Raw genomic sequence first — 25,625 nt, 5'->3', positions numbered from 1 at the left:
TCCAAAGAGCGCACTGATAGACGGCTCATCTACAGCACATCCGGCCCTCCAACACATATATCACGCTATGGATGACGTCGAGAGATCAATCTCCCGTTTGTGGAGAACATTCAGAACGGTGAAGGAGATGGTCAGAGACAAGGGTTACTTCATCACCGACGCGGAGATCAACATGACGTTGGATGAGTTCAAAAGCAAAATCTGTCCCATGGGCGAGCCACAGAGAAAATTAATGTGTTTCCAGGCTCAGCCAACGCCCGAGGCTTTGGAGAGATTTCCAGAGATGGGCTCCTTGTGGGTTGAGTTCTGCGACGAGGCGTCTGTTGGTATCAAGACCATGAGAAACTTCTGTATTCACATCACTGAGAAGAACTTCAGCACGGGTATTTTCATCTACCAGAACTCGATAACGCCCAGTGCCAACAAGTTGATTCCCACCGTAGCACCCGCCACGATCGAGGTATTTCAAGAAAGCGACTTGATTGTCAACATCACTCACCACGAGTTGGTGCCCAAACACATTCGTTTGTCAAAGCTCGAGAAGAAGGAGTTGTTGGAGAGATACAGGTTGAAGGAGTCGCAGTTGCCTCGTATACAAAGAGAAGACCCTGTTGCCCGTTATTTGGGATTGAAGAGAGGAGACGTTGTCAAGATCATCAGACGGTCCGAGACATCGGGCCGGTACGCATCGTACAGAATCTGCTTGTGATGTATAATAGCATATTAAAATAAAAATACTAGTCTAGTTACGAGTCATGGGCGTTTTGGTCTCGCGGCCATCACACTGTCGTGTCGTCCCTTCCACCAGGAGACGTCTTGTAGTTGCAACGAAACAGGAGGAGACACAGCAACCCCGTCACGTCCTAGAATTGTAGAACCAATGGTAATGACCATAGAATCCGCAAGGGCCAGTGCTAGTAGCGACTCTATAACAAAAGCTCCTCCTTCAACCATCACACTGGAGATGCCCAAACGGTGTAATGCGCCAAAGATGAGTTTCCAATTGGCAACCAAGTCGTTTCCCAAGCTCAATGGCACGAATTGACCACCATCTTTCTCCATAATGTCCACCTCCTCAGGATCTAACGCAACACTCTCACTTACAACAACAAAAGGAGCCAAACCTGCGCCCTGCTTATACACCTTTCGAGCTGTAGAGCTCGAGTATCTCCATCTGTGGCGAGGGTCAACCACAACAGGCCGTATAAAGTGAGCGCCCACTTCAGGAAAGCGGCAATTGAGCTTCGGATCGTCAGTGGTAGCAGTGCCTGCGCCCACCAAGATCGCATCGTGTCGGCTGCGCTGGTAATGGGTCATCACCTTCGTCTCAGGACCGGAAATCTTGGTCTGTGTTCCAGGAGCAGCAGCTATGCGGCCATCCAAGCTCTGAGCCCAAGTGAGGGTGATGAAGGGGAGCTCTGGTGATGAAGTGGAGGTCTCAGGGCGGCGGCTTGACTGTTGGTTCTTGGAATCTTGGTCTGCGTTAGAAGAGCTCGTGTTGTTATTTTGTCTCGGTAGATACGGCTCGAGGAAGGGTTCAAGGGAAGGTTCAAGGTTCATGAAGAATAGATTGGTGTAGGCGATGAAGTCTGGGGTAAGTATTGGTGCGAAAAGTGGTGAGAAGTGAGGAGGTTGGAAAGGGAGAAGACACGCAGAGAATGAAGAAAGACCGCTAACGGGATGAAAATTTGGCTGAGAGTGGTGAGTTCTACGGATTGGAACTGGAGGTGAATGTTTCATTGGCAATGTCCCAGTGAGTGGATCCGTGCAACATGCTACGCAGCCCTCTAGAAGCCTTAATCAAAATCACACACGAATGTAAATTTATGGCTCTACGTAGCGATACGTTGACGCTTGACAGTGTGGAATTTAGAACCTTTTTGCAGCTACGCATGCTACTTCATCACATAAAATTGTCAGCCATTCAAGGTCGTTTTTTGATGAAAATAATGCAAACTTGTGAATTTCGCACCCTCATGTTTTGGCTGCGAAATACTCTCACTACGACCTTGCAAATCCACATACCAGGTCGTTTTTGATACCACCCCAACATTTCTTAACAACAAATCCAATACAATACATAGTAGTATCAGATACAAAAGTACAAAAACCTTCAAGGGCCCTTCACCTCTTCAGAAAGAAAACCCACACACCACCGCCCAGCACGCTGCTGGCAGCATCAAATGCAGACGCGACTCAGAAAAGTGCCATAAAGAGAAAATTCCCATTTGCCCATTCTCACGTACAAAACAAGAACAAAAAAAAAAATAAATTACAAAAAGGGATGAAAGGCCAACGCAACATAAGCGGAATCAGGCATCCAGAATGCATTTAGTTTCAGATTTATATTTTTTTTTTCACCCCATTCTCTTATATATGGGCCATCGCGATGACTACCGAGTCATTGTAATGGCTGCAAACAATGGGCCCCACTCGTCCAACGCTCTCATCGAATCATAACACGCTTAGTTGGAGCAGCCAGTAAACTTCGTTCTCTGCATGAATTTTCAATGCAACATCGTTTGAAATCCCTTCAAACCCCGTTTGTACAGATGACGTTTCGTGCCCCCACAGTGCAAATTCCACATGGTCTCAAACACGCTTTTGAGACATCTTTGTGCGCAGCTGGCGACTCAGACCAGTCCACTAGAAGAGACAAGATACTAACCGCTAGCCTAAACAAATATTAACGATAAATTTTTTTCCACGTCAGCTTTCTCTTCCCCTCATTCTCATTACCTCACCTAATCGGCATCTCCAACGCCTTCTTCCCCTTTTCTTGCTATATCTGCACATTCCATCCGCGGTTGTTGACCTTTTTTTCACCACTAGTCCTATAAATCTTCACCACCTTCTACTTCACCTTTTTCCCTCCAAATATTTCTGTGGAGATGCCCGACTCGCCGTTTTTCATACCCTTGTGGCCGTTGTTTGACAAAGCCGTCACTACCGCTTCCGGAGGCCGCTTTGTTCCCTCCGAGTTTGCTTTTGTCCCAGGTGAGACTCCAATGAGTACTTTCCCTCCAGTGGCCGCTGCTATTGCTGTTTACTACGTGGTGATTTTCGGCGGCAACTTCTTGTTCAAGAAATTGGGCGTCAAGCCGCTTGTGTTGAACGGGTTGTTTCAGATCCACAACTTGTTCCTCACCACGTTGTCGTTGACCTTGTTGGTGTTGATGATGGAGCAGCTCATTCCCATCATCTACAACCACGGCTTGTTCTACGCCATCTGCAGCCCCAACGCCTGGACCCAGGAGCTTGTCACGTTGTACTACTTGAACTACTTGACCAAGTTCACCGAGTTTCTCGATACCGTGTTTTTGGTGGTGAAACAGAAGAAATTGACGTTTTTGCACACCTACCACCATGGCGCTACCGCCTTGTTGTGCTACACGCAGTTGATCGGTAAAACCCCTATTTCTTGGGTCCCCATCTCCTTGAACTTGGGTGTGCACGTGGTGATGTACTGGTACTACTTTTTGGCCGCCAGAGGCATCAGAGTGTGGTGGAAGGAGTGGGTCACTCGTTTCCAGATCATCCAGTTTATCTTGGACTTGGGCTTTGTCTACTTTGCCACTTTCCACAAGCTCATTTACTTGTATGTGCCCTCTGCCAGACACATTTTGTTTGTTTGTTCCGACTGCGCTGGCTCCATGAGCGCCGCATACTACGGATGCGCCATCTTGTCCTCGTACCTCGTCTTATTTATTGCCTTCTACATCGACGTGTACAAGAGAAAGGGCTCCAGAAGATCCAAGAGAGTCAAGTCTGTCCTGGGCGGTGTGGCTGCTCAAGTGAACGAGTACGTCACTGCCTCCGACAGAGACTCCCCTGCTCCAGAGACCCTCCGCAAGAGGAAATAAACAAGCAAGCAAGCCAGCAAGCCAGCCAGCCAGCCAGCCAGCAAGCCAATTTAAAGACTCACTAATTCTGCAAAGACTCACTAATTCTGCTTGATTAGAATCCAATCGCTTTCGTTTTTCTCAAAATGTAGCCTCCTCTACCATCTTGTACGTTGGGATCCCTTCGGCGGCTCCCTTTTTTTGAATTGCCAAGGCACTGGCCCTCGTAGCAAACTCGACTGCCTGACTCAAGGTGGCTCCCCCGCTCAATCGCAGAACAACACCGCCAAAGAACGTGTCGCCAGCACCTGTGGTGTCTACGACGTTGGTCACTTTCTTCGATGGCGTGAACACCGGCTCAGCAGCATCCTTGGACGTCGAAATGCTGCCTTTGCTGCCCATGGTAATGATCACGGAGCTGACGTTGTTCTGGTCAAGCAAAGTCTGCAACTTCTCTGCCAAATGCCCAAACCCTTTGGTTTCGTCGCTGGCAATTGTGGCCTTGAACGCATCCAAGTCACTGCCACTGAACACCTGCGAACCAACTTCCAAGGCCTCTCCCTCGTTGACAATGAGCAAGTCTATTTTGGCCAACGTCTCTGGAGGAATTGGCTTAAATGGCGAGGGATTCAACGCAATGTTCACCCCAGGCCTATGCTTTTTCACCCACTCGATGGTCTTCACTGTATCGGGGTACTCGTTCTGCACCACCACAAAATCACCATCGCTGGAATCTGCAAAATACGTCTCGTACTGCTCGTTCGTGGGCTTCAACTGGCCATTGGCACCTGGAGTGTACAAGATCCTGTTTTCGCCAGAAGTTTCCACCAAGATCACCGCTACTCCCGACGAGTACCCTTCCAAAGTCGCCACATACTGCGTATCGATGCCAGCGTCCACGAGAGCCTGCTTCAACTCCTTGCCAAAGGTGTCGGCGCCCACGTTGCCCACGGTTCTGACTTTGGTAGCTGAATCTTTTGATAGTCTGGCACACGCCAAACTCTCATTGAGTCCCTTGCCGCCCAAATGGTTTTCGAAGGTGTTTGCTTGGAACGTTTCGCCTGCGTCAGGCACTTTGTCCGTGTATGTCACGAGATCGTAGTTCAAGGAGCCTACTACGGTTATCATGGGGGAAAGAAGGTGGAGTTGCGGGATGGATTCTGATGCGCACGGAATATGTGACTGGTGGAAGTGGAACCACACGGTGGGACAACATGGGGAAAAATATTTCACAAGAAAGCAGCAAATGTGGACGGTTTGCAGTGACAAATTACAGTTATTGCTTTTTTTTGTTTCATTACACGGAGAGTTTGCCGCCTTTGGTTGGGTGCAAATCTCCATCTACTGATAATGTACCACGCACTAATACAAATACTTGATATCTCAGTGTTGCTCTCTGGCTCCTTCAATTAGTATGCAATCTATTGATGCTATCGTATGTTTTACACAAGCTTGCCTTGTCTCTTCAATCTCATCTTCTCTGCAAACGTTAATGGCTTGTCGGAAGCTGGCGCTGGAGAAGTAGCTTGTGGAGCAGCCTTGGGGGCCTGTGGAGACACTGGTGCTGGTGCGGGCGATGGGCTTTGGCGAGCGGCAATACCCAGACGGGATGGTGGAACGTACCGTCCTGGTGCTGGAGAACGAGCAGCAGCCATTTCGGCTTCCATGGCAGCTCTCCTTTGGGCCATCTCGGCATCCTTCTCCTTTTGCCTCCTCAAGTCCTCACGAAGCTTCTCCATCTCGGCTTCTCTGGCACGCTTACGGGCCTCTTCCTCGGCAGCACGAGCCTCTTGCTCCTTGATCTCTCTCAATTGCTCGATTCTCTGGTGCTTCACGTGCTCAATACGCTCCTTCTTGGCCTGCTCCAAAGCAGCTCTGGCCTTCTCCTTCATCTCAGCCACCTTGGCAGCATTGGCCTCGTCAATATGCTTCTTGAAAGAAGAATAGTCGGGCAACACACGGCTCAAACGTTCCTTCAACGCCTTGGCAGCCTCGTGTTCCTTGCGGGCCTTCTCGATTCTGGTTCGGGTGAGCTCCTCGTGAGCCTTGATGTCTCTCTCCTTCTGGGTAGCAGCCTCCTCGGCCAAGTACTTCAACTCGTACTTTCTGTATGCTCTCTCGAGATGGTCCGCCTTTTTGAACACAACCTTCATCTTTTCTTCCAAGTTCTTTCTGTCCTTGTTCAATTGCTCGATCTGCATAGCACGCAACTTGTCGGTGTCCAAGTCCTCCAAGTTGTCCAAATCGATCTTGATGATACCCTTGGCGTTGATCTCCTCGGCAATCTTTCTCTTGTTGCTGTCGGCAATGGCCTTCTTCTCTCTCTCCAATCTTTCCAAATTCTTTCTCTCTTGCTCTTGAGCCAATCTCTCCTGTTCTGCCTTCTGCTCAGCAATCAATCTCTCCTGTCTGGCCTTCGCGGCCCTCTCTTCCTCTTCACGTCTGCGCTTCTCAGCAAGCTTCTTGCGTTCCTCCAAAACCTTGACACGGTCGGCAATCAGCTCCTGCTCTCTGACAAAACCAGAAATGGCGTTTTGCAAAGCAACCTCGCGTCTGTGCTGCTTACGGGCTTCGTAGTGTGGATCGATTACCTCGCGAGACTGGGCCAAAACAGAGGCCAATTTGGACAATTGCGTTCTCACCAACTCAGCAGGGGTAGCCTGCAACTTGGAAGATAATGAGTCAGTGTACGAGTCTTCGAATGGGTTGGACTCGAAAGTGACAACTTGCGACTCGTGGTCGATGGTCAAGAACAAGTGGCCCTTCTTGACAGCGTTGACAATCATGTCTTCGACTTCCAACTCGGTCAAGGTGTACTCAGTGCCCTCGATGATACCCAAGGAAACCAAAAAGTCCAACTTGACTGCCTCGTAGATCTGAGAAACCTGCTGGAACGATCTGATGGCAACAACCTCGGTCAAAGTAGGAATGTACTTGCTGTAAGCTTTGTCTTCCTTGATGACTTGGAAGACACCTGCCACCTTCTCCTTGGCGGTCAAGGGGTGGAACTCAGTGTCGCTCAAAATCTCAAACAACTCCTTCACGGCAGGGTCAACAAATTTCAAGATGTTCTTGTTAACAATGGACGAGATCAAGCTGTCTCTGGTAGGTACCTGGCTCAAGTTCAACAAAGAGGTCAACTTGGCGTTCTTAGCCTTCTGCTCGTCGACGACGGTCTCATTGATGTTCAACGACTTGGTTGGGATCGACAAGGTCGACAAAACAAGCACAGATGCGTAATAGCTCAACTCCTTGTCGGTAGCATTGGGAGACTGCGAGAACAAATTGAAAAACTTATTCCAGGCAGCAGCGTGAAACAAAGTGTTGTCTGAAACAGCGAAGATTCTGGCCAAATTCTCGTAATAGTTAGCCATCATGACTGGCTTGGGAGTCTTCTTCGATGCTGTGATCAAGGTGTGGACATCATCAACCGATCTGAACGATTCCTGCCACAACTCCAACTTCACCGAGATGTTCAACTGGTGGAAACGCTGATCCAAGTATCTCTGCACGGTATCGGAGTCGGACAAGTCCACAGCGTTGACGTTGGTGCCGGTAGACTTGCCTGGAGCGTTGGTGGTGACCCACTGCATGTGAGCTCTCAACAACTCACAGAGTCTTCTGAATTCAGCCTTTCTGTTGAAGCGCAAGCAGAATTGGAACGCCTGGTTGACAATAGCGGAGTAGGTGACCTCCAACTTCGAGTTGTTTCTCAAAATGTCCAACACTGCACGGTACGCTTCCCACAAGAACCTCAACCAAGGAGTCACCAACTCTCTCTCGGTTCTGTCAGCAGAGTCAGCGTTCGACACAGCAGACAACAAAATCGACTCTGGTGTCTGCGAGGTCTCCAAATCGTCGTCTTCCTCCTGGTCCATCTTGATGTCTGCCTTGGCTTGGGCCTCGTTCAACTTTTTCTCTGCCAACTCAATGAACTTCTTCACAATCACTTGCACAGACTCCAACCCGTTTTCCAGCATCTGCACATTCTTCTTGTACTGGTGCAAGGCGTCCTTGGCGACTTTTCCCTTTCTGAAGTGAACAGCCAATTCAATAAGCAAAAGACCAATGGGCTCCAAGTCCTCAACTGGCAAGTACCTGGTTCTCTTGGACGTGATCATCTCGTACAAGACCTCGAGAGCAGCATCTTTCTGGTCGACGCCAATAAGGTCCTCGGCACGTTTCAACACGTTTTCCGGGCGCAACGCCTGATTCTTGTGTGCTGGGGGCATTGCTTACAGGGTTGATTTATGTATATATATTTTTTTTGCAATCAATGTATGGCAAAATTTTCGAGGTCGTGCAGGACTCACACAGACGGATGGTGTCAGTTAGATGATTTTTGAAATAGAGTTTGATGACGATGGGTTTTTTTGTTTTTTTTTGGCTGTTCTTTTTTTTATATTTGAAGAAATTTATAATCTTGACCCATATACTCGATTTCGTCAATGTGTTCCGGTTGACTAGTAATGTCTTCTCATTGCTCACCTGTCTTATCGGGATTTTTCACCAGTGGAAAGATGGGCGGGATGTCCAGATGGGCGGGATGTCCAGTTGAGCCGAAAATTTCAATTTTCATTACGATCACTCAATCAGATCATTCAATTGTTAGTACGGCAAAATGATAATCCTGGAGTAACTGACTACATTTGGTCACTATCGAGTGGTAGCTGTATTTGCGAAATGGCTGCAAAATGGAACGAAATTCTCATGCTTGGAGTTATTTCCTATACAAAACCGCCATTTGATATAGGCTACCACAAAATGAAAGTTGGATAGTATATGCCATATACCAGAGACTCGAATTCTTGTGTTTTCCATTACAACAAGTATCTTGTTCTCCTATTGGATCAACAATGTCGGATTCTAAAAAACGAAGATAGCCCTTGGAACTACCTACCTCCTTGATGGCAGTTCGATTGCCAAGTTGTCCTTCTTTGAGTCGCCGTGCATACCTACAAACAGATTTCCACTTGCAAATCTATTTCCTGACCCTACTAAAAAGGTGGGAACTTCTCTGCCATTTCCGGAATTGACTTGGTCAACCCCTTCTTGTCCAATAATAGCACACTTAACCGTGGGTCAATGCCATACTCAGTAAACACTCTCCTCAGATCGGTCTCCTGCAAGTGGTTGGTGTACTTATAGTGATTGTGGTATTTGGCGTTCTCCTCCAACACAATGTCCTCGTAGTGGAAGTAGTCGAACTCTTCAACTTCAGCACCCCCCTTCTTCTTTTTCTTCGTCCCGCTCTCCTCGTCTTCATTGGCGGTCGGGCTCACCATCTTGTAGATCTTGGAGACGATCAAGAAGTAGTCGAACTCGTACTTCTCATGAGCGTCTTCAGCTTTCGCCATTTCTTCCGTAAGCATCTTGTACATGGGAGGGACAACCTCCACAGGCATGTTGATCATCCGCTCACTGACGATCCAGCCAACTTTTAGTTGCTTGGTCTGGTCCTTGGTTGTTTTCTGCGGCACAAGCAATTTCTTCAAGATCAAATTGAACTCGTTGTCTCCCTTCGTCTTTTCCAACAAATAGTCCACTACTGCTTTTATACATGGCTTATCGGTATTGTCTGTAACGTTGATCACTGAAAGAAGTGCAAATGGGTCACCTTCCTTACCCTCGGTCTTGATCGTGGTGCCCACAGAGTTTTTCGTTAGAATCAAGTCTGCCAACGAGGAAATGTCAAATTTAGTGGCATCGTCTCCAAAGAGCTGACGAAGAAACGTTTTTGTCGCATGGAAGTCAACATCAGGATTTAAGTCAAAGTAGTCAAAGTCAACATTCACCACCTCTTCCATCTCCTCGTCCTGGTCCTTTTGAGACTCCACGTCGGAATTGTCCGACTCGTCTGTAGAGCTAACGTTGATATCTGAGTCCTCGTCGTTTCTTCTTTTGCTCATATTGTAGATGAAGGGTTATTCTATACTGGATGTTTAATTTCGCGATGCCGCGATGTCCTCATAGTCAAGACCGCATAGTTAAGCCCTCATAGTTAAGCCCTCATAGTTAAGAGTTGCAACAAATAACTCACCAAAACCGAAAGTGCAATTTCTGAAGCAATTGGGCAAACCCTATTTTATTGATGATGGGTTTTTACCAAGAAAGTTCACCGGATAAGCATTCATCAGTATGTGTCTATTCTTCCCTGGGGTACCCCATTTGGCCTAGCTTATCACACACTTCTCTTTTCTATATTCCGCTCTGCGTTTCTTCGCCTCCTTTTTCTTTTTGTCGTGTTGATGGTGAAGGTGCCCAAGATGCCTATGATTTTTGGAATCTTCTTCCTCCTCTCCTCCCAGCGTCTTACCGCTCGTGTCCAACTTCTCCAACTTCTTCGATACTTTCTCCATGTCTACTTTCTCAGTAGCAGTACTCTCCGCCAAAACAAGACCACTGATGTTTGAGTTGTCACTCCACTGACTATTTCTTCTAAACTGCGGCGTGAAACTCACACTCATGTTTCTGCTGCCAGTTTTTGAAGGAGATGCTGACTCCTTGTAGTAATTCTTCTCCTCGTCAGTAACATACCACAAGTACCGTTGACGAATATCGACATATTTGGCGCTTGTCGGTAGAATGTCAGGAATGGGGACGCTTGAAGTGGACATGTCACTTCCAAAAGATGATTTGACAGCGGTCTCTAGGGAAGACGGAGCTGGAAGCACCGTCGTTGGCGTTTTGGACTCCACATCGCTCTTCGTCTCACTTCTGGAGAGAATAGGGGTCAAGGCGTCCTCCTGCCAGTACTTTTGCTTTGATCCTCGTGGCGGCACAACCCGGCCAGCGGTTTCGCTGCCCATACTGGACCGAAGCGACAGCACCGAACTGGACCCGTCGGATGAAGATGCAAGACGATAAAAGAGCATGTATGGCCATTCTTTATCAAAAATTTCTGAGAAGGTCTTCTTGACTACCCTCTTCTTTTTCATGTCATCGTACAAGAACCACTCTGCATTGAGCGACTCTTCTAGGGTCTCATCTACCACATGTATGTTTTTTCTAACAGCCGAGACAAAGTGTCCACTGGCAATGGTAGTTCCCCTGTGGCATAATGCGCTTTCCAAGATCAATTTGAACCCACCTGTGTCTGTATCGTCAACGTCATCAGCTACGAACGAAGGCAATTCAATGACTGGAGGTATGATGATTCTTTTGTTTGAGCGATTCGCCAGCTGTTCTACCGCGTCAAATGAGTATCTCTTGAGACAGATCGGGAGCACAGGACGCCTATTGACAAACTCTTTTGAATTTCGAGCAACGCTTTCGTTATCGTTGGTGAGCTCATTATCATCCGTGTAAAACGGCAAAAGACGCAACAACATCCAAGCAGGAAGCATCACCTCCTTTGGCTTCGACTCCAAGCTTGAAATCGACCAAATAGAAAGTGTAGACGAGCGTGTACGTACTCGAACCAGGTTTCCTAAAGAGCCTTGGGTGCTGTGCCTAGCTCTCCCATTGAAGGAAACGCTAGCATGCGACACTTCAGAGTCGTCTCTATCTCTATTTTCAGCTAGTTTGCTCAAGCTATCAAGAGTAGCACGTCTTTCTAGTTCTCGCTTGACCGAGATGGAGTTGTTGAAATAGTGTTCAAGACACTCCTCGAGTAGAATGGCATTGTCGTCGCCCAGATTGTGCTCTACAAACTTATCTTCGGGCTTGACCGGTGTGGAAGAGTCGTCAGAATTGGGAACAGAAACAAACAAGATGCGCTCCTTCGAGTATTTTGTATCATCTTCCTCATGCTTGCCCAGATGCTTAATCTCCACTTTGAAAGTTAAGAGTGGCATCTGAAGCGTCTCTGTCAAGAACTCAAATAGCGGTGCTACATCCTGCTGCTTGTGGCTCATGGCTTCATTGTATCCTAGCTTCATGAGGCACTCGCAAAGTCTCATGGAAATGTCAGTGGTGATGAGGTTGCCGGAACGCATCAAGTTCACGTAAACACGAAGCAAACCAGAGAGCTGATTCACTAAAGGATTTGAATGCTGATTCAGAACAAACAAAATGGGCTCAAAACTCTCCAAGTTAGCAAACATGGAGAACAAGAGAGCATCCATGTAGCACATCACGTTTTCCCAATTCTCGGCCCCTAAGAACTCGATTCTAGCACCCAGACGATCGAAGCCATCGTTGGTTATGAAATATCCATCTTCACTAAGCTGAAAGAACCGTATAAGAGTATACGCCTTCACTGGGTCTCCATAAGCAAAAGGCGACTTGAGCAGCGCTATCACCTGATTTGTGGACGGTTGGGGCAATTCACCCACAAAAAAGCTTTTCACAAGTGCTACACTCGACAGTTTCGTCGAGTATACCTTCGGGTAGTGCGGTAAAACGTCTGCCGGGTCGTTTGTAGACGACGGTAGTCTCGAGTACGACTCAACGTACCATTGCCAGAACAGATCGGGAAACGCCGCTGGGCTCGGGGCAGGGTCGTTGCGGGCCCTTATTCTGCGGAACATGAGAGAGATCTTGACAATGGGCCAGCGTTTGTGTGGTTTTGTGTTAATGGAGAATGATGGAAAAGTAGCCTTCTGATATTGATATAGATACCGCGACCCAGGGTTCCCAACCGAAGATATAAGGAAGGTAGAATAATGGGAAAGAGTAGATAAAGTGAAAGAGATGGATTATTATAGGGCTTAATGAAGACAAAAGTGACGGTTAGCTATAAAAAATTGGGGATTTTGTGGAGTTTACCGGGGATAAGCTGGTTGTCCATTGCAGGCTTATAAGCAGGCATCGATGGTTGGTTGCAAAATGGTCCCTGGATGCCAACATGAAGTGAAGACGAATTAAAGAAAAATAGGGGAAAAGTTTAAAGTAAATGCAAAAGCTGAAACTTGTCTTACTGAGTATTCCACCAGAGCTTGTTTGTTTACGGGGAATGAACTACTGCTAGGTACGGAAAACGGAAATCCATGGGCTTTCAGGGGGGAACTAGAAGTAGAAGAAGGGAATGAAACTTCAAGGAGGATTGAAATTTGACGTGGACTCAGAAAATAATCTTTCATAGAATGGCTTGAATGGAAGTTTTGCCTTGCTCTGTTGTATCAATTGCTAAAGTGAGTGGGTGTGATGGAGCATTAACTTATTTGTAAAAGGTAATGTGCTCCTTTCAGCTTATTTATGAGACTTCAATAGCTTGTTCCATTTTTAAGCTGGCTGATTATACATTCAGAGATGAAACTTTCTCTAGACTCCGAATCCAGGGACTAGAAGTCTATTTAGCAGAAATCAATTCTGTGTTCAATATACTATTGAAGAGAGCCTGTTCTATCTACTCACGTATTCGAACTTCTTTCTCTGGGAATAACCCAAGATGTATCGTTGCAGAGGGAAAGATCTCTCTCTTTTATATTTTGCAATAATCCACGGGCCCTGATTATGGATACGGGGTATCTGTTGAGTATATGAACGAGCTCCCAGATAAGCGTACTTTCCTTCCAATTGCCCAGTGGTCTCTGTTTCTTCTTATTTCAGCTTGCTTGGATCAATCTGGTATCATTCTGCGAGTACAATTCCCATCCTTAAAATGGCCAGTTGAAGCCTAATCGAACTAATGGTACTCCGTGTGAAAGTTTAAAGCATGCCTAAAGAAGGAGTCTTTAAGTCTTAGCCAAATCTCGTACAATTCTACTGGACTGCTAAACCATGTCAAATTCTAAAATCCTTAATACCAAATTACAAACGCTCAATTTCAAATACTAGATCTCACCATGCAGCGTGAGATCTAGTGGAAAAAGCTGGATCTCAGCAGAGTTAAGACGAGACGCATCAAATAGGGGCTAAAGGTATCATTCAATCTATATGGAGATCTAAGAATAGTTCATAATCTCAATGATCTTGTTAAGTCGACACGAGAAGTGCATCTGCAAAGGCGAAATCTACTATACATTTGAGAAACGATTCAGAGGAGCACACAAAGCTGCTCCTATTCTCGTATTTTCTTAGAGGTGCACCTGCAGAGTTTTTATTTTAAGCGAATGCAGTCTAATTCATAATTATATTCTTGGAACCCCAAATGCAATGACCAATACAGAAAAGAGTAATCGGTGGCAAAACCTATCGCATGTACGGCATTACGAAAATACAAGGCGTGTCAATATTGGTGGTTGCACGGAGCATCCGTACAACGCTGAATCTTTGGAATCATAGAAGAGGTTACTGTCAATACCATGGCATTGAAGAATGATAAGGGTGGTGAACTTAAGCACGAGTCTTTAGGGCTTGCCACAGACAGGTACCCAAGCTGCCTCAATACTCTTGCTACATTATTCTAGTCTACAACAGAGCCATCATTGAGCAGGCAACATTGGCTAAATCTATCTATTCCGTATTCCGTTTCCATGACCCCATACACAATTAACTGAAGACCGCTAATTTGCAACGTTTAACTCCTTCACCTTACTGAGGATCTCGTCGAGTCGCTTCTCCATCTTCCCATTCTTGTAGTCGGCTCGCGTTCTCGCATCCAACTTCTTCTTCACCTCATTGAGATGCCTGTGGTTTTCACTGAAATAGCGTAGCTGTAGCTTCACGAATGCCTCAAACAGCGGGTTTAGATACGATATGCGGAGGTCCATTAGCCGTGGAAGGTCTGCCTTCAACTGAGCGTTGAGACGATTGTAAACCTCTTCTGCCAGAGATAGCTGTACACGAGTATCCTTCAACTTGATCTCGCGTGCCGGGTCCTTCTCTGGGTTCTCCGAGAGCTTGCGGACCTTGCTGCGAAGCGAGTCGTAGTCAAGCTTTTTGTGCGCTCTCTTCTTGATGGCCTCATTCATATCGACGTAATACGAATTGAACCGGTCAATTGGATTGAGCACGGTTTGGAAAAACGGCTCACCTAACTCTTGGAGTGTCTCGTTCCTGATGGCCTTTGTCGCTTGCTGATACTCTTTCGCCACGCATTTCGCTTCCAGCCCGTAAAAGCCTGCTAGAACGTCACTCACATTTTGCTGGGCCCCTGCTAAGGAAGTGAGGGTTTCCTTGTACCGCCGAAGATCTTTATGTAGCTTTGTGGACGCTTCCTCCATTGCACGGAACCGCTTCTCCTCGTAGTCGAACTCGATGTCGACTGTTTCATCGATCTGACCTGCTTTGAGCAAAACGTGATTGCCTGCTCTGTTGATTGCCTTCTTCAAGCCAGTCCAGGACATTGTCAATCAGACCGGGCGTCTGCTGGCGGAAAATGGGATATGTACACAGAAGAATTAAGTATTAGGGTTTGAATAAACCGAAAGTCAAGGCACCTTGTGTTAGGTTCCGCAAGCCCCGTTCACTCAAAGCGTGAGAAGGCGGACTATCTGCAGGACAAATGGGTTTCGGGACGAGAAAAGTGAGACACATTTGCAACCATTCTATAACTGCTCTGTGTCAGCGGGCAGGTGCATGATCTGAGTGACAAACTTTCCTGAATACCGGGTGATGCAGGCCACGGTAAGTACGTCGTTTCGAATGGAGGTGGTCATCAAATGGTTCAAAATCACGTGGTTGGGGATCAGAAGGTGAAGAGCCTCAGAGTTGGACGCGTAGTAGGAGCTGTCCGCACGACGCAACGGAGGGCGTTTGGAATTGGATGAGGGTGTTGATGTGCTACTTATTGTAGACGTGGAAGGTACCTCCGCACCAACTTGGGGAATATTCTGTGCATGGTTCTGTTGAAAGTTCGACAGCATTTTGTTCAAGAGCACGTTGTTGAGGTGGGCTGGAAGCTGCGGTGGTTCTGGCAATTCATAGTCAGGAGCCTTGTTTTTGAAGTAGTCATAATTGACAAACATCTCGGGGATCTCTGACAGGTACTCGTGAGGATCACGAGATGCCTGATCGTCATTCAAAAACGATAGACGTTCGTTATAAGATTCATACTTTTCCGGCTCCTCAGGTGCGTGCTCCACATGCTCAAAATTTGCGGTGTCCTTGGCCTCTTTAGACACTTTGGCGAGAAAAGAGTTCAGCTTCTGTTGAATGGCATAAGTATCGTGCTGACCCGCGACCTGAATGATATTGGCATCAAAAGCCGTCAGAGCATCGTTGCGAGACTGCTGTTTTTGGGAGTTGTTAAAGAGCCTCTGGGGATCAAGAATTTCAAACCAGTTGAACAAAATGCCCTCTTGATCCGTGGCTGTGGGCAACAGCTCCGACACTCTGTACTCGTTGTTGATGATGTAGAGTAACTTGTGCACGCCCAAGGGCAAGCCAATAGTGGCGGAAAACTCGTTGGGCCGAGCCGCCAGCGGCTTGAGCTTGATGACATCGCGCCAGTTGGAGAAGGACCCGATGATGGAGACTTTAGTGATGTTCTCTCGGTTCGAGTTGACCCATTTGATCTCTACGGGCACAGACTTGCCCGCGGGGGCCGTGCCGGAGCCGCCTCCATATTCGCCGGCGTAATTGTCGGTTTCTTGAAGCGCTGGAGACCTGTTTTGAGATCTGGTCAGTGTCACACTCTGCATTGAGTCATTACGACGGAACGGACTGGCAGAACCTGAGGTGTTCCGGTGTTGAGGAGGACGAAAGGGATGCCTAGCAGCTGCTGGCGCTGCGACCCTGGTGAAATCTATCTTGGACAAGTCGTTGAGCAGGCTCTTCTGGCTCTCAGAGGAGCTCTCCTTGGCCGACGCATTGTGGTCGCCTGAAATGGAGTTTTCATGTGTGGCATCTGCGTCCACGTCCATATTGCAATTGTCGCTACTGCCATCGTTTTCATAGCCCGAAGCCATACTGTTAGTTTCGCTTGGCACCCTCACATAGTAATTGTTCTGGTTTTGGCGCTGGCTTTGTATTTGGCTTTTATTCATCACTTTTTCTCGAAACGCATTGTCGCCACTCAGCGCAGCTTCCAGATCCAGATCGCACTCTCCGTTTGTGGGCAAGATGTTTCTCTGAACTTCTCCCTGGTCGGTGCCCAAGATGCCATCGCTCAACTCGTTGAACTCGTCCTCAATTAAGTCATTTGTGAAGTGCTTGTTTGACGGCTCCAGGTCATCGGCAGAATGCGAGTGGCCCGTGGAAAGCGCCACGCTCTGTTCTTGTTTCTGTCTCTTGACCTCGTGGAGAATCAAGTCGCTGAACTCCTCCTCCAAGATCTGGTGGGCGTTCTGACTTTGGCCCAGCTTGCGGACGCCGCCTGAATGGCGCACTGCGGCTGCTGATTTCCGCGTGGATGACGTGTTGTTACCCATGGAAAACTGAGTTGTGAAGGAATCTGAAGTGTAGCAGTGGAAGAGTTGAAGGGTTGAGCTGCCCGAGTAGGTTTTTTTCTCAAGCAAGGGATCGCGAACCGTGGGGCTGGCGAGCGTAATAGTGGTGGGCCCCGGGGCGTGTATGCAGGGCGGCAGTAGCAAAAAGATAGTGGTGAGCTGGAGTCACTCGGCAGAAGTATAAAGGTGAGAGGGTCATCTTGGAATAATCTACGGAATTTCTTATGGAGGCCCTTGTCACACATGCACGTGTTTATTTTTGTCCTCCCTTCCCCCTAAGAGGTGTAAGGGTGTTGGGTACTTTTCCCCGGACCCCAGGGGGCCACTATCGATCCACCACCAGATTGGGCGTAATTAGAGCGCCAGCACCATTACGTAGGGCAAGCCTCGAGTGGACAAAGTGAAGGGATTGGTGGATTCATCTCAGGTTTTGCTCAACAAGCGAGGTCGATATGAGAGGGAATCCTTTTAATTTTTTTTTTAACTTTTTTTTTTTTTTTTTTTTTTAACAGTTTCAGTCCATATCGATTGTTTCAGTTTACTTCGGTTTGGGTGCAATTGTGGCAATTATGCCGATCCTTTGGGGCCTCGCGATGGGAGCGCACCGAGCCAAAATGTTGCTATCTTACCTCGAAGTAAGCCCTGCAGAAACTCAGGCGGGAACTTGCCCGAGGCAAATAGGCGAATTACAGCGGAGGGTGAATTTGGTCCGGGAGGGAATTCAAGAAAAAGAAAAAAGAAGGTGGAAGTCGTTTGTGGAGGTGGTGGAATTGAGCTTCACTGACGGAAAGCTGTGGCTTGCATGGCTGGGGGTGTTGGGACGCGTGGGCCAGGCTAAGTGTCTGGGAAAAACTGGTGCCTTTTGGGGCTGTCGTTGATGGACAGGAAGGTGCTTCAAACAAGTGGGAGAGCTTGTAAATTGGATGTGTGGATCGGCCGTTTTCGGGAGACATGTCAATTTTTTTTTTCTATTTTTGCCTTTCTTCTTTGTGTTTTTCCTTTCCTGTTCTCTGTCTTTGTGTTGTGCCTCTGCTTGTAGTTTTCGCAGCCACTGCCGCCCGAAAGGCCTGAAAGGCCGGAAAGGCCTGAAAGGCCGGAAAGGCCTGAAAGGCCTGAAAGAGTCTCTATTTCAACGAGCAAGTAAATGCATAGAACATGATTTGGGGATCCTCAATCAAACGAATTAGATCACGACAGGAAATTCCACCCCAAATGCTCTGTTTCCGTGCTCGGGTGTCCCTTTTACCGCAGGACCCTTGATTTCGCAGCCATGTCGAGAAACATGCCTCAGAGGTGGCTGCATACCTGTGAGATTCTGCTTCGAGGACCTGAGCAACAAGCAACGAAAATCTGAAAAGCAGGCAACACCACCTATTTTTGTTCTTCTGACCTGAAGCTAAACCTGTTGGCCCACGATTTTTATACTTCGTGGGCAGGAGATGGTCATGGTTAATTGTCACGATTCTCTTGTCGTGTGTCCACTCTGATTTCTACAGACCATTTTGGCCCCCACAGCAGCTCTGTTCCCTTCTCACTGCCCACTTTCTCAGACCATCTATGTTCCCTTAGTGCCCTTCCAGCCCCGCCGCCAGATCCACGACTCATTCGCGAACCTACATACACAAACATCATCAAGACCAACTACCACAACTTCCACCACTAGTCCGCTACAGCCTTAAATGGTCCTCTTTTTCCACAGCATCTAAATCACCCATCAAATTTTCATCGCATGGTCACGGCAACATACGATACTCGACCGCGCGAGGAGCGTGACTTCAAGGAAGTGTACCCTGATCTCGACGATACCCAGAGGCTTCGCGTGGTGATAGTAGACCACAGGGACGCCAGTCCAACGCCAGCAGCAGCAGCAGCACCAGTACCTCCTCAGGCTTCTGCTTCCGTGGCTTCCAACACAAGACCCGTTTTCGTCAGACGCCTGAGACATAGCCTACGAGCGCCTCCCCGAATGCTGAAAGCCCTAATCGAGCACGGCTTCAGGCCCTTTTACAAGGCGCCTCCCAAGGCCCTTAGAACGTACATTAGGGAGCACACAATTAACAAAGACAAGGTAGACAAGGTAGACAAAATCGACAAGTCTGACCCTAAAACTAAAAAGACAGAGGACAGCGCCGGGTGGGGCGCGCCCAAATCTACGATTGTTCGCTACGACTTGGACGAGCAGGACGACCTTTTTCTCAACTGGCGCAACGGGCTCGCGTCGGCAAAAATCCATCTCTCGCGCGAAGTGTTCGAGCTAGCGATTACTGCCCTCGAGGAAGCGTGGCACCGGCTCGAGGCGCGCATGGGCGGCATGGGCGGTGATGACCACGAGGAGGTGGCCCTTGACGAAAGCTTCGACAAGTACGGCAACGACGACGGGATCGCTGGCGCCGGGCTGATGCTGGAGCAGCGCTGTGCGGTGTGCAATGACTCGAGGGCCACTCCGGTAACGCCATAGTGTTCTGCGATGGCTGCAACATCGCCGTTCACCAGGAGTGCTACGGGATCGCCTTCATTCCTGAAGGCCAGTGGTTCTGTCGCCGGTGTATGCTAGTGCGAGGGAGAACGGTGGAGTGCAGTTTCTGCCCTTCGCGCCTGGGAGCGTTCAAGCAGCTCGACAACGGTTTGTGGAGCCATGTGGTGTGCGCTTTGGATCCCCGAGGTGTACTTTGCCAACCCGATCTACATGGAGCCCATTGAAGGTGTCGGGCATGTGCCCAAGACAAGGTGGAAGTTGGTGTGCTACATTTGCAAGCAGAGGGTCGGGTGTTGTATCCAGTGCACGAACAGACTGTGTTTTCTGGCGTACCACGTTACGTGTGCCAAACGAGCGGGGCTCTACATGGCCATGGAAAAGGCGTACACGGAGCGCTTGCACTGAAAGCGACCTTGACGTCTTTTTGCCATAGGCACAGTCCGCCCGAGTGGAGCGCAGAGGCAGCCGTTGTAGGGATTGCGAAAACGAGACGCTTTTACAGGGACCGCGCGCTCGCCAGCGAAGAAAACCATCGCTTGGCCTTCCGGCGCCGACTCGAAAACAGCACCTCAGCATTCAAGTGGCGCACCGAGCAAAACACCCCGATTGCCCCACGTAAGTTTGTGGATATGGTGGTGGAGTTGTTGCTTGCGTTGAAAGTGGACGCGCAGCAGCAAAGCGACTCGCAAACAAGCCTTTTGCGTGGGCTTGGGCATGGCGCCAACGTTCCCCGGCTGGAGATGTTGACCGACATCCGAGTGGCTAGCGCCCAGTTGTGCAAGTACTGGTGTCTCAAGCGAGAGGCCAAGCGCGGAGCGCCATTGGTGCGCCCCGGCGCCGATAAGTCAATGCTTGTAGCGCAGGCGGCGCTGGTGCACGATCGTGGCGACGCAGCGTTGGCCCAGCTTCAGGAAAAAATTGACTTTGGACACACGTTGGTGGCCGATTTGGAGAAGGTGGTGGAAATCACCCGTCTCGCGTGGCAAAGACAGGCAGTGGCCCAGGAAATAAGCCAGTTGCAGTTGTCGGCGTGCGAAACCGCTTACTTCCCCATGTGCACTGTGGCGAAGGCCCATTTGACGCACATGACCGAGAAGCTCGATCCTTCCAGAGGGGTGACGTTCTTCAAGCCGAAATCGGCCACGATGCTAGGGTTTGGGCAGATTCTCAAGAAGGTCCAACTGTTGCAGTACAACAGTGCTAAGGCCTTGAACTCTGATGTAGAGAGTTTGCTTCAGGAAATCTGCTCTGAGCACTCGACAGGGGCACTTGGGAGAGCAGCAACAAAGTGGCTCGCGTACTGGCGCAGCAAAGCTGAGGAGATTCAGGCTGCTGAGCATGGAGACGCTCTGCGGATTCCGTTTGTGAAGGTGCTGGGAGCGCATATGGAGTTGAAGCAGCACGACGCTGGCAGCGTGCTAGAGGAAGAGAATTTGAGCGAGGTGGAAACCGAGCCAGCAAAGGACCCGTTGGCAGAGGGCCAGAACCGACAGATGTTTAGAAAGTTTTTGGGAGGCTTCTAAAGGCGGGCGACTGCCAGGGTCTGCCCGTGATGGCTGCAAATAAGATAATGCGACATGGGTGAACGACACAATGGCTGCGAATCGCAGGCGCCAAGGATCTCACTTGCGTTGGCGCAAGCCCCGCGGAAGGGAGGAAGAAGATCTCATAGATCAAAAAGAGGAAGATCACTCAGATCGAGGGATCAGCGAGAATGTGCAAATGACCTTTGAGACATGGAGAACTGGAGAGAGAAAGTTTAAGGGTTGTCGGGGAATGTCACGGTGCAGCCACTGAGCAGCTACCCGACACTTGAAGGGTAAGCAGGTGTTAAAAACTAATGAAGCAGGGTGGCCACCACGAGATTGGCTCCCCCCACCCCCCGCGAGGGCGGGATGACGAAATGTAGACCAGCATCGGATGCATTTACTAAAAACTAGTAGCGGCAGCGAGGGTAAAATGACAAAAAATAATAAAGTCGCAGCCAGCCACAAAAGCATCACGTCAAAGCACAAGCAGCAAGCCCAACAAGATCTCGCGGGACCGCCCTCGGTGCTACTAGACTCATGTGACCATGAGCATGGTCACACTAAAAGCACGCACTAAAGCAAACCACAGCTTCGGCCAAGTTGCCCGACAATGATGCCGTTGTGATATACTTGCCCCCAAGAGGGAATGTTCACTTGCACTCGGCGAGATTCACTTGCACCGGGCAAACAGCGAGCATTTTCAGCAGCCAGGCTTGAGGCGAAGGCAAGAAAAAGTCAAAAGCTTGTCATGAATTTCGGGGATGTTCGGGTTGAAGTCGCAGACACCCGCAGAGATCGACTAGAGCGAGGGCAGAAGCAGCAAAACGCCATCAAAGCGCCAGCAAGGGGCCAGTGGGATGTTTCACTGTGGTTGACTGGCAAAGCTGGACAATGGGCGGGGAACCGGCAGGCAGAGATTCTCACAGCGTTCAAGCTCGAAGAACAAGTTATTGACAGCGACAGATAACTCGATTAGGAAACGACGCCGGGAGGACACAGGGCCGTGGGGAAGACAATGAAGAGAAGAGAACAAAAAGGGAAAAATGAAGAGAAGGGAGAAGGAAAGAGAAGGGAGGAAGGAAGGAAGGGAGGAAAAAAATGAAAGGGAGGGAGGAAGGAAGGAAAAAGAAAGGTGGAACGGACGTGAAATACCTGATACAGTTAAAAAGACCGGGTAGCGATAACGGTTGAAAGAAGCGTTCACATGGCGGAGCAGTGACGGTTGCAATTGAAGATTTTCCCTGCGAGCGCTGCAGGCGATAAGAAAAAAGCCTGAGCGAGATTAGCCGGCGGTGTCGTCATGTAAACAGATGAGCAGAGCAGAGAAGAAAGTTTTGCCTAATGGGGGTGGTGACGATGGTGCTGTGCGTGGTTCGTTTGTGTATTTTGTGGTGCAGTCGTTGTTGTGTTGTCGCTGTCTGTGTGTCTGTCTGTCTGTCTTGTCTCTGTTTGTCTGACATGTCTTGCCGCTGTTTGTGACAGGGTGGGTTTGCCTTTTGCGTTCCGTCGCCAGCGAACCTTGTTTTCGCCTGTGCACTTTCGCAAACTCTATTTTCGCATTGTGCTCACTGCTCACTGCTCACTGCTCACAAGTGGCTCGCTCGCTCTCTCGCTCGCTGCCCTTCGTCTCTGAGGGGCCCTTGAGCACTCATTCTCTCTTTCTACTGCCGATTTTCCACCTCCATCTCACTCGACATTGTGGAACCCGCCGCGCGCGACCCACTAACGGTAACGGCCACAAAACACGGCGCAGGAACCGCGAGTAACCTAATGGTTCCCCCCCATCGCTGCCCAAGCGCTTTGCACCGCTGTTTTGCATCGCGCGCTGCTGCACGCACCCACGCACCTGGCCTTCACTGACGCTCGCTTTTTTTCCTTCCCTGGCTTATTCCCTTTTCTTGTCTTCCTCATTGTCCTGGTGAATCTACCCCCAGCGGCTAACACAGGCACCACGCTGGAGTAGACAGATCCGGAGTAGAAAAGACAAATTAAATAAAAACTCCAAAAATTAATAAAACTCACAAACAAGAACTCCCACCCCTTCCCCCAATCTCTCCGAATAGTGCACCGGTGGCGTCCTCGTCTACTTCGGTAGTCTACTGGGGGTGGTCGCTTCGCACCCGGTGCAGCTGGCGTTCCTAGATGGCAACTTGGCTGCCGTCATTTTCCTGCGCCCCTGGGGGCCTGGTCAAGATTAGCCGCCAAAAATCGTTCCTGCCGCGTACCTCGCCGGTACACAGGTCGTAGAGCCCAGGAACGACTCCACTGACGGGGGCCCAGCGCGAGCTCAGACGCCCACGCCAGCGTTGAAAAACGCCAGGGCAACGGCCTTTCCAAATGGTAAACTGGGCACTTTGTTGGTGGCTGGTGCTGTCAATTTTATTTTTTTTTCAGCCCCCTCAGAGATCTCTCGTTCGTGTCGTACCTGTGGCCCTGGCTGTAGCGCTGGTGGTTGTTCTTGCAGTGAATGGGGCTGCGGGTTCGTCCCTGTGAAGGCTTGTTTTTCGTGCTCCCACTAACAATGCCCCCCAGGCAGAGCGACTCGGCCGCCAGTTCCCAAAGAAACGTACTTCTCCTCCTCCTCTACGTTTTTCCCCCCCTCGGCTCCACTGGCCTCTTTTCTTATTCCGGGCCCTTTCCTTCCTTTTAACCCCCACTACTTCACCTCCCTGGATTCCTTCCTTCCTTCCATTCATTTCCCAGCTGGCCCCGTCTGACTAGCGTCCTCCATCCACTGGCCTATCCACCTCCCCCGTCGACCTTCCAACCGACCCTCCACATAATCTTGTCCATCATCCCACACATTCACTTCGTTCACTAATTGTTCGTTTTTTACTTCCTTCCCCATGTCTCGCAAACTCCCCATGATAGTCGACATTGGCATCGACGACTCGGGCAACAAGATGTTCCAGGTGCACGAGACATCCAAACACGTTCGCCACAAAATGCCCACGCTGTCTCACTTCAGCGACCCCTCCTTGTTTGACTCAAAGAATCGTCACGACAGTACAGACTCCAACTTAGACGAGCAGCTTCTGGTGGAAAACACCTCCACCAGCGGCACCCCCAAGGGCTCTAGGTCGAGTTCTCGAAGAGCGTCTTCTGCCTCGCCCGAAGAAGACATCTGGTGCAGCGACGTGCAACAGGCGTTTGAGGAGGTGCTTGCAATGGTGCCCAAGAAGGGCCTCAACAAGATCAAGATCGGTGGCCGCTCGTGTGGGCGCAACGAGCTCATTTCCGACTACATCATGGCCAAAACCGGCAAGTACAGGTCCCGAAAACAGGTGTCCAGCCACATCCAGGTGATCAAGAATATGAGGCTGCGCAGAGAGCTCATAGACCTCATCAACCACGGGCCTCGGTTTGCGTCGGACGAGGAGGCCAAGCGCAACAACAAGCGCTTCGAGGAGATTTTCACGAAAATCAACCTCAACAAGTCTCTAGGGGTGGCGTCCATCAGAGAGAACAAGTCTGTGGGCGGCGGCGGCGGCGGCGCCAGCAGGCGCCATTCGACAGGGCTCTCGTCGACGCCGAAAAGAAAACGCCTCAGCACCGACCTTGTGTCGATCAAAAATATCGGTTTCAGCATCGATAATGGCATCCCGGGCAATAACAACATCTTAACCTTCCAGGAAGATGCCCCTATTCTTCTGTTGACGTTGAAGGAAAACGCCAACTTTGCATCACGGTTCCCCGGCTTGGAGGAGTTTGCCTCGACAAACGTGCCCATTCTACATAATATGGTGAGGCTTTTGAACCCATCTACTCTCCCGGCGAACTTCTCTATAGACAGGGATCTTAAAACTAACTATAAGCTTGAATTTGCAACTGTGCCCGCGGCAGGGCTTTGCAGCTACACTTCCGTCTATTCGTTTGGCACTGAGGTGCTCAAGGTCAATGAGGACGATTTCCAGCCGAACGTCAACCAGCCATTTCTTCTCAAGTTCTGGAAGTGCTTTTTTTTCCAGTTATTGCAGCAGCCTAGCTCCTTAGACGCTGCTTTCAAAGGCATCACTGTCAAACAAGTCATTTACGAACGCCACGACGGCTCTTTGAGCTTAGTTCCAAAAGCGAGAATAAAAGCGGTGTTGCTTTGGGAATTCTCAAAAGTCGAGTCGTGGAAAGAAGCCACCTCCTCCGTTTCGAGGCTTTTCCTCCCTCCCTCTCTCCAAACACCCATAGAATTGCACGACTCCTTCTCCCTGGCTCCCATGGTTCTGCCCGAACAGCCAGTGAAACAGGAGTACATTTTCTCCACAAGCGTGCCCCAGGACATTCAATACGTGAAACAGGAACCTGTAGATCCGCTCTCGGGCATTTACCAGGCTCCGTATTATCCACAAACCCCGACAACTTTTCATTCTCCTCCTCCTTCGGCGCATACATTCCATCCCGCTGCTAACGTCGATTTAACGTCGATCAGAACTTTACCAAACGACGATCCCACCCAAGTATACGGGGCATCGTATATTGGACCTCCATCCGGCGATTTCGGGCCCTAAACATCTCATCACATTCGATTGGATTCCTTCTTTTCTATCTTTATTTCGTGTTACGTAATTCA

At 49.3% G+C, this 25,625-nt stretch overlaps 12 protein-coding genes across 12 annotated transcripts; 5 read left to right on the top strand and 7 right to left on the bottom strand. All coding sequences in view use genetic code 12, as the record gives it.

Annotated features, from left to right (window-relative positions):
* Positions 1-67: 67 nt before the first annotated feature.
* CJI96_0002540 (DNA-directed RNA polymerase core subunit RPB5) lies at positions 68-709 on the top strand (the record flags this gene model as incomplete). The annotated part of the gene is made up of 1 exon (XM_029036053.2): positions 68-709. The coding sequence occupies one exon, from the start codon at positions 68-70 to the stop codon at positions 707-709; it is 642 nt and encodes a 213-aa protein (XP_028891295.1).
* A 44-nt stretch (positions 710-753) lies between these two features.
* Positions 754-2,053, bottom strand: CJI96_0002539 (2,5-diamino-6-(ribosylamino)-4(3H)-pyrimidinone 5'-phosphate reductase; the record flags this gene model as incomplete). Its single annotated transcript, XM_029036052.2, has 2 exons — positions 754-1,589; positions 2,026-2,053. 2 exons carry the CDS (start codon positions 2,051-2,053, stop codon positions 754-756), a joined length of 864 nt encoding a protein of 287 aa, XP_028891294.2.
* An 838-nt stretch (positions 2,054-2,891) lies between these two features.
* On the top strand, positions 2,892-3,863 carry FEN1 (fatty acid elongase ELO2; the record flags this gene model as incomplete). The annotated part of the gene is made up of 1 exon (XM_029036051.2): positions 2,892-3,863. One exon carries the CDS (start codon positions 2,892-2,894, stop codon positions 3,861-3,863), a length of 972 nt encoding a protein of 323 aa, XP_028891293.1.
* Positions 3,864-3,983: 120 nt separating this feature from the next.
* Positions 3,984-4,970, bottom strand: RBK1 (putative ribokinase; the record flags this gene model as incomplete). Its single annotated transcript, XM_029036050.2, has 1 exon — positions 3,984-4,970. The coding sequence occupies one exon, from the start codon at positions 4,968-4,970 to the stop codon at positions 3,984-3,986; it is 987 nt and encodes a 328-aa protein (XP_028891292.2).
* Positions 4,971-5,284: 314 nt separating this feature from the next.
* Positions 5,285-8,074, bottom strand: RPG1A (translation initiation factor eIF3 core subunit a; the record flags this gene model as incomplete). The annotated part of the gene is made up of 1 exon (XM_029036049.2): positions 5,285-8,074. The coding sequence occupies one exon, from the start codon at positions 8,072-8,074 to the stop codon at positions 5,285-5,287; it is 2,790 nt and encodes a 929-aa protein (XP_028891291.1).
* A 765-nt stretch (positions 8,075-8,839) lies between these two features.
* Positions 8,840-9,751, bottom strand: CJI96_0002535 (protein-transporting protein BCP1; the record flags this gene model as incomplete). The annotated part of the gene is made up of 1 exon (XM_029036048.2): positions 8,840-9,751. The coding sequence occupies one exon, from the start codon at positions 9,749-9,751 to the stop codon at positions 8,840-8,842; it is 912 nt and encodes a 303-aa protein (XP_028891290.2).
* A 264-nt stretch (positions 9,752-10,015) lies between these two features.
* CJI96_0002534 (uncharacterized protein) lies at positions 10,016-12,313 on the bottom strand (the record flags this gene model as incomplete). Its single annotated transcript, XM_029036047.2, has 1 exon — positions 10,016-12,313. The coding sequence occupies one exon, from the start codon at positions 12,311-12,313 to the stop codon at positions 10,016-10,018; it is 2,298 nt and encodes a 765-aa protein (XP_028891289.2).
* Positions 12,314-14,230: 1,917 nt separating this feature from the next.
* On the bottom strand, positions 14,231-15,013 carry RVS162 (Rvs162p; the record flags this gene model as incomplete). Its single annotated transcript, XM_029036046.2, has 1 exon — positions 14,231-15,013. One exon carries the CDS (start codon positions 15,011-15,013, stop codon positions 14,231-14,233), a length of 783 nt encoding a protein of 260 aa, XP_028891288.2.
* Positions 15,014-15,214: 201 nt separating this feature from the next.
* On the bottom strand, positions 15,215-17,038 carry KIS2 (Kis2p; the record flags this gene model as incomplete). Its single annotated transcript, XM_029036045.2, has 1 exon — positions 15,215-17,038. One exon carries the CDS (start codon positions 17,036-17,038, stop codon positions 15,215-15,217), a length of 1,824 nt encoding a protein of 607 aa, XP_028891287.2.
* Positions 17,039-18,785: 1,747 nt separating this feature from the next.
* CJI96_0002531 (uncharacterized protein) lies at positions 18,786-19,514 on the top strand (the record flags this gene model as incomplete). Its single annotated transcript, XM_054702096.1, has 1 exon — positions 18,786-19,514. One exon carries the CDS (start codon positions 18,786-18,788, stop codon positions 19,512-19,514), a length of 729 nt encoding a protein of 242 aa, XP_054558071.1.
* A 647-nt stretch (positions 19,515-20,161) lies between these two features.
* On the top strand, positions 20,162-21,055 carry CJI96_0002530 (uncharacterized protein; the record flags this gene model as incomplete). Its single annotated transcript, XM_029036044.2, has 1 exon — positions 20,162-21,055. One exon carries the CDS (start codon positions 20,162-20,164, stop codon positions 21,053-21,055), a length of 894 nt encoding a protein of 297 aa, XP_028891286.2.
* A 2,852-nt stretch (positions 21,056-23,907) lies between these two features.
* On the top strand, positions 23,908-25,563 carry TEC1 (transcription factor TEC1; the record flags this gene model as incomplete). The annotated part of the gene is made up of 1 exon (XM_029036043.2): positions 23,908-25,563. The coding sequence occupies one exon, from the start codon at positions 23,908-23,910 to the stop codon at positions 25,561-25,563; it is 1,656 nt and encodes a 551-aa protein (XP_028891285.1).
* Between the last annotated feature and the right edge of the window lie 62 nt (positions 25,564-25,625).

The sequence above is a fragment of the Candidozyma auris genome, chromosome 2 (genome assembly GCF_003013715.1).
Source record: "Candidozyma auris chromosome 2, complete sequence".
Lineage (NCBI taxonomy): Eukaryota > Fungi > Ascomycota > Pichiomycetes > Serinales > Metschnikowiaceae > Candidozyma > Candidozyma auris.
Note: the sequence above shows the minus strand (reverse complement) of the source record. Positions and strands in the feature narration are given on the sequence as shown.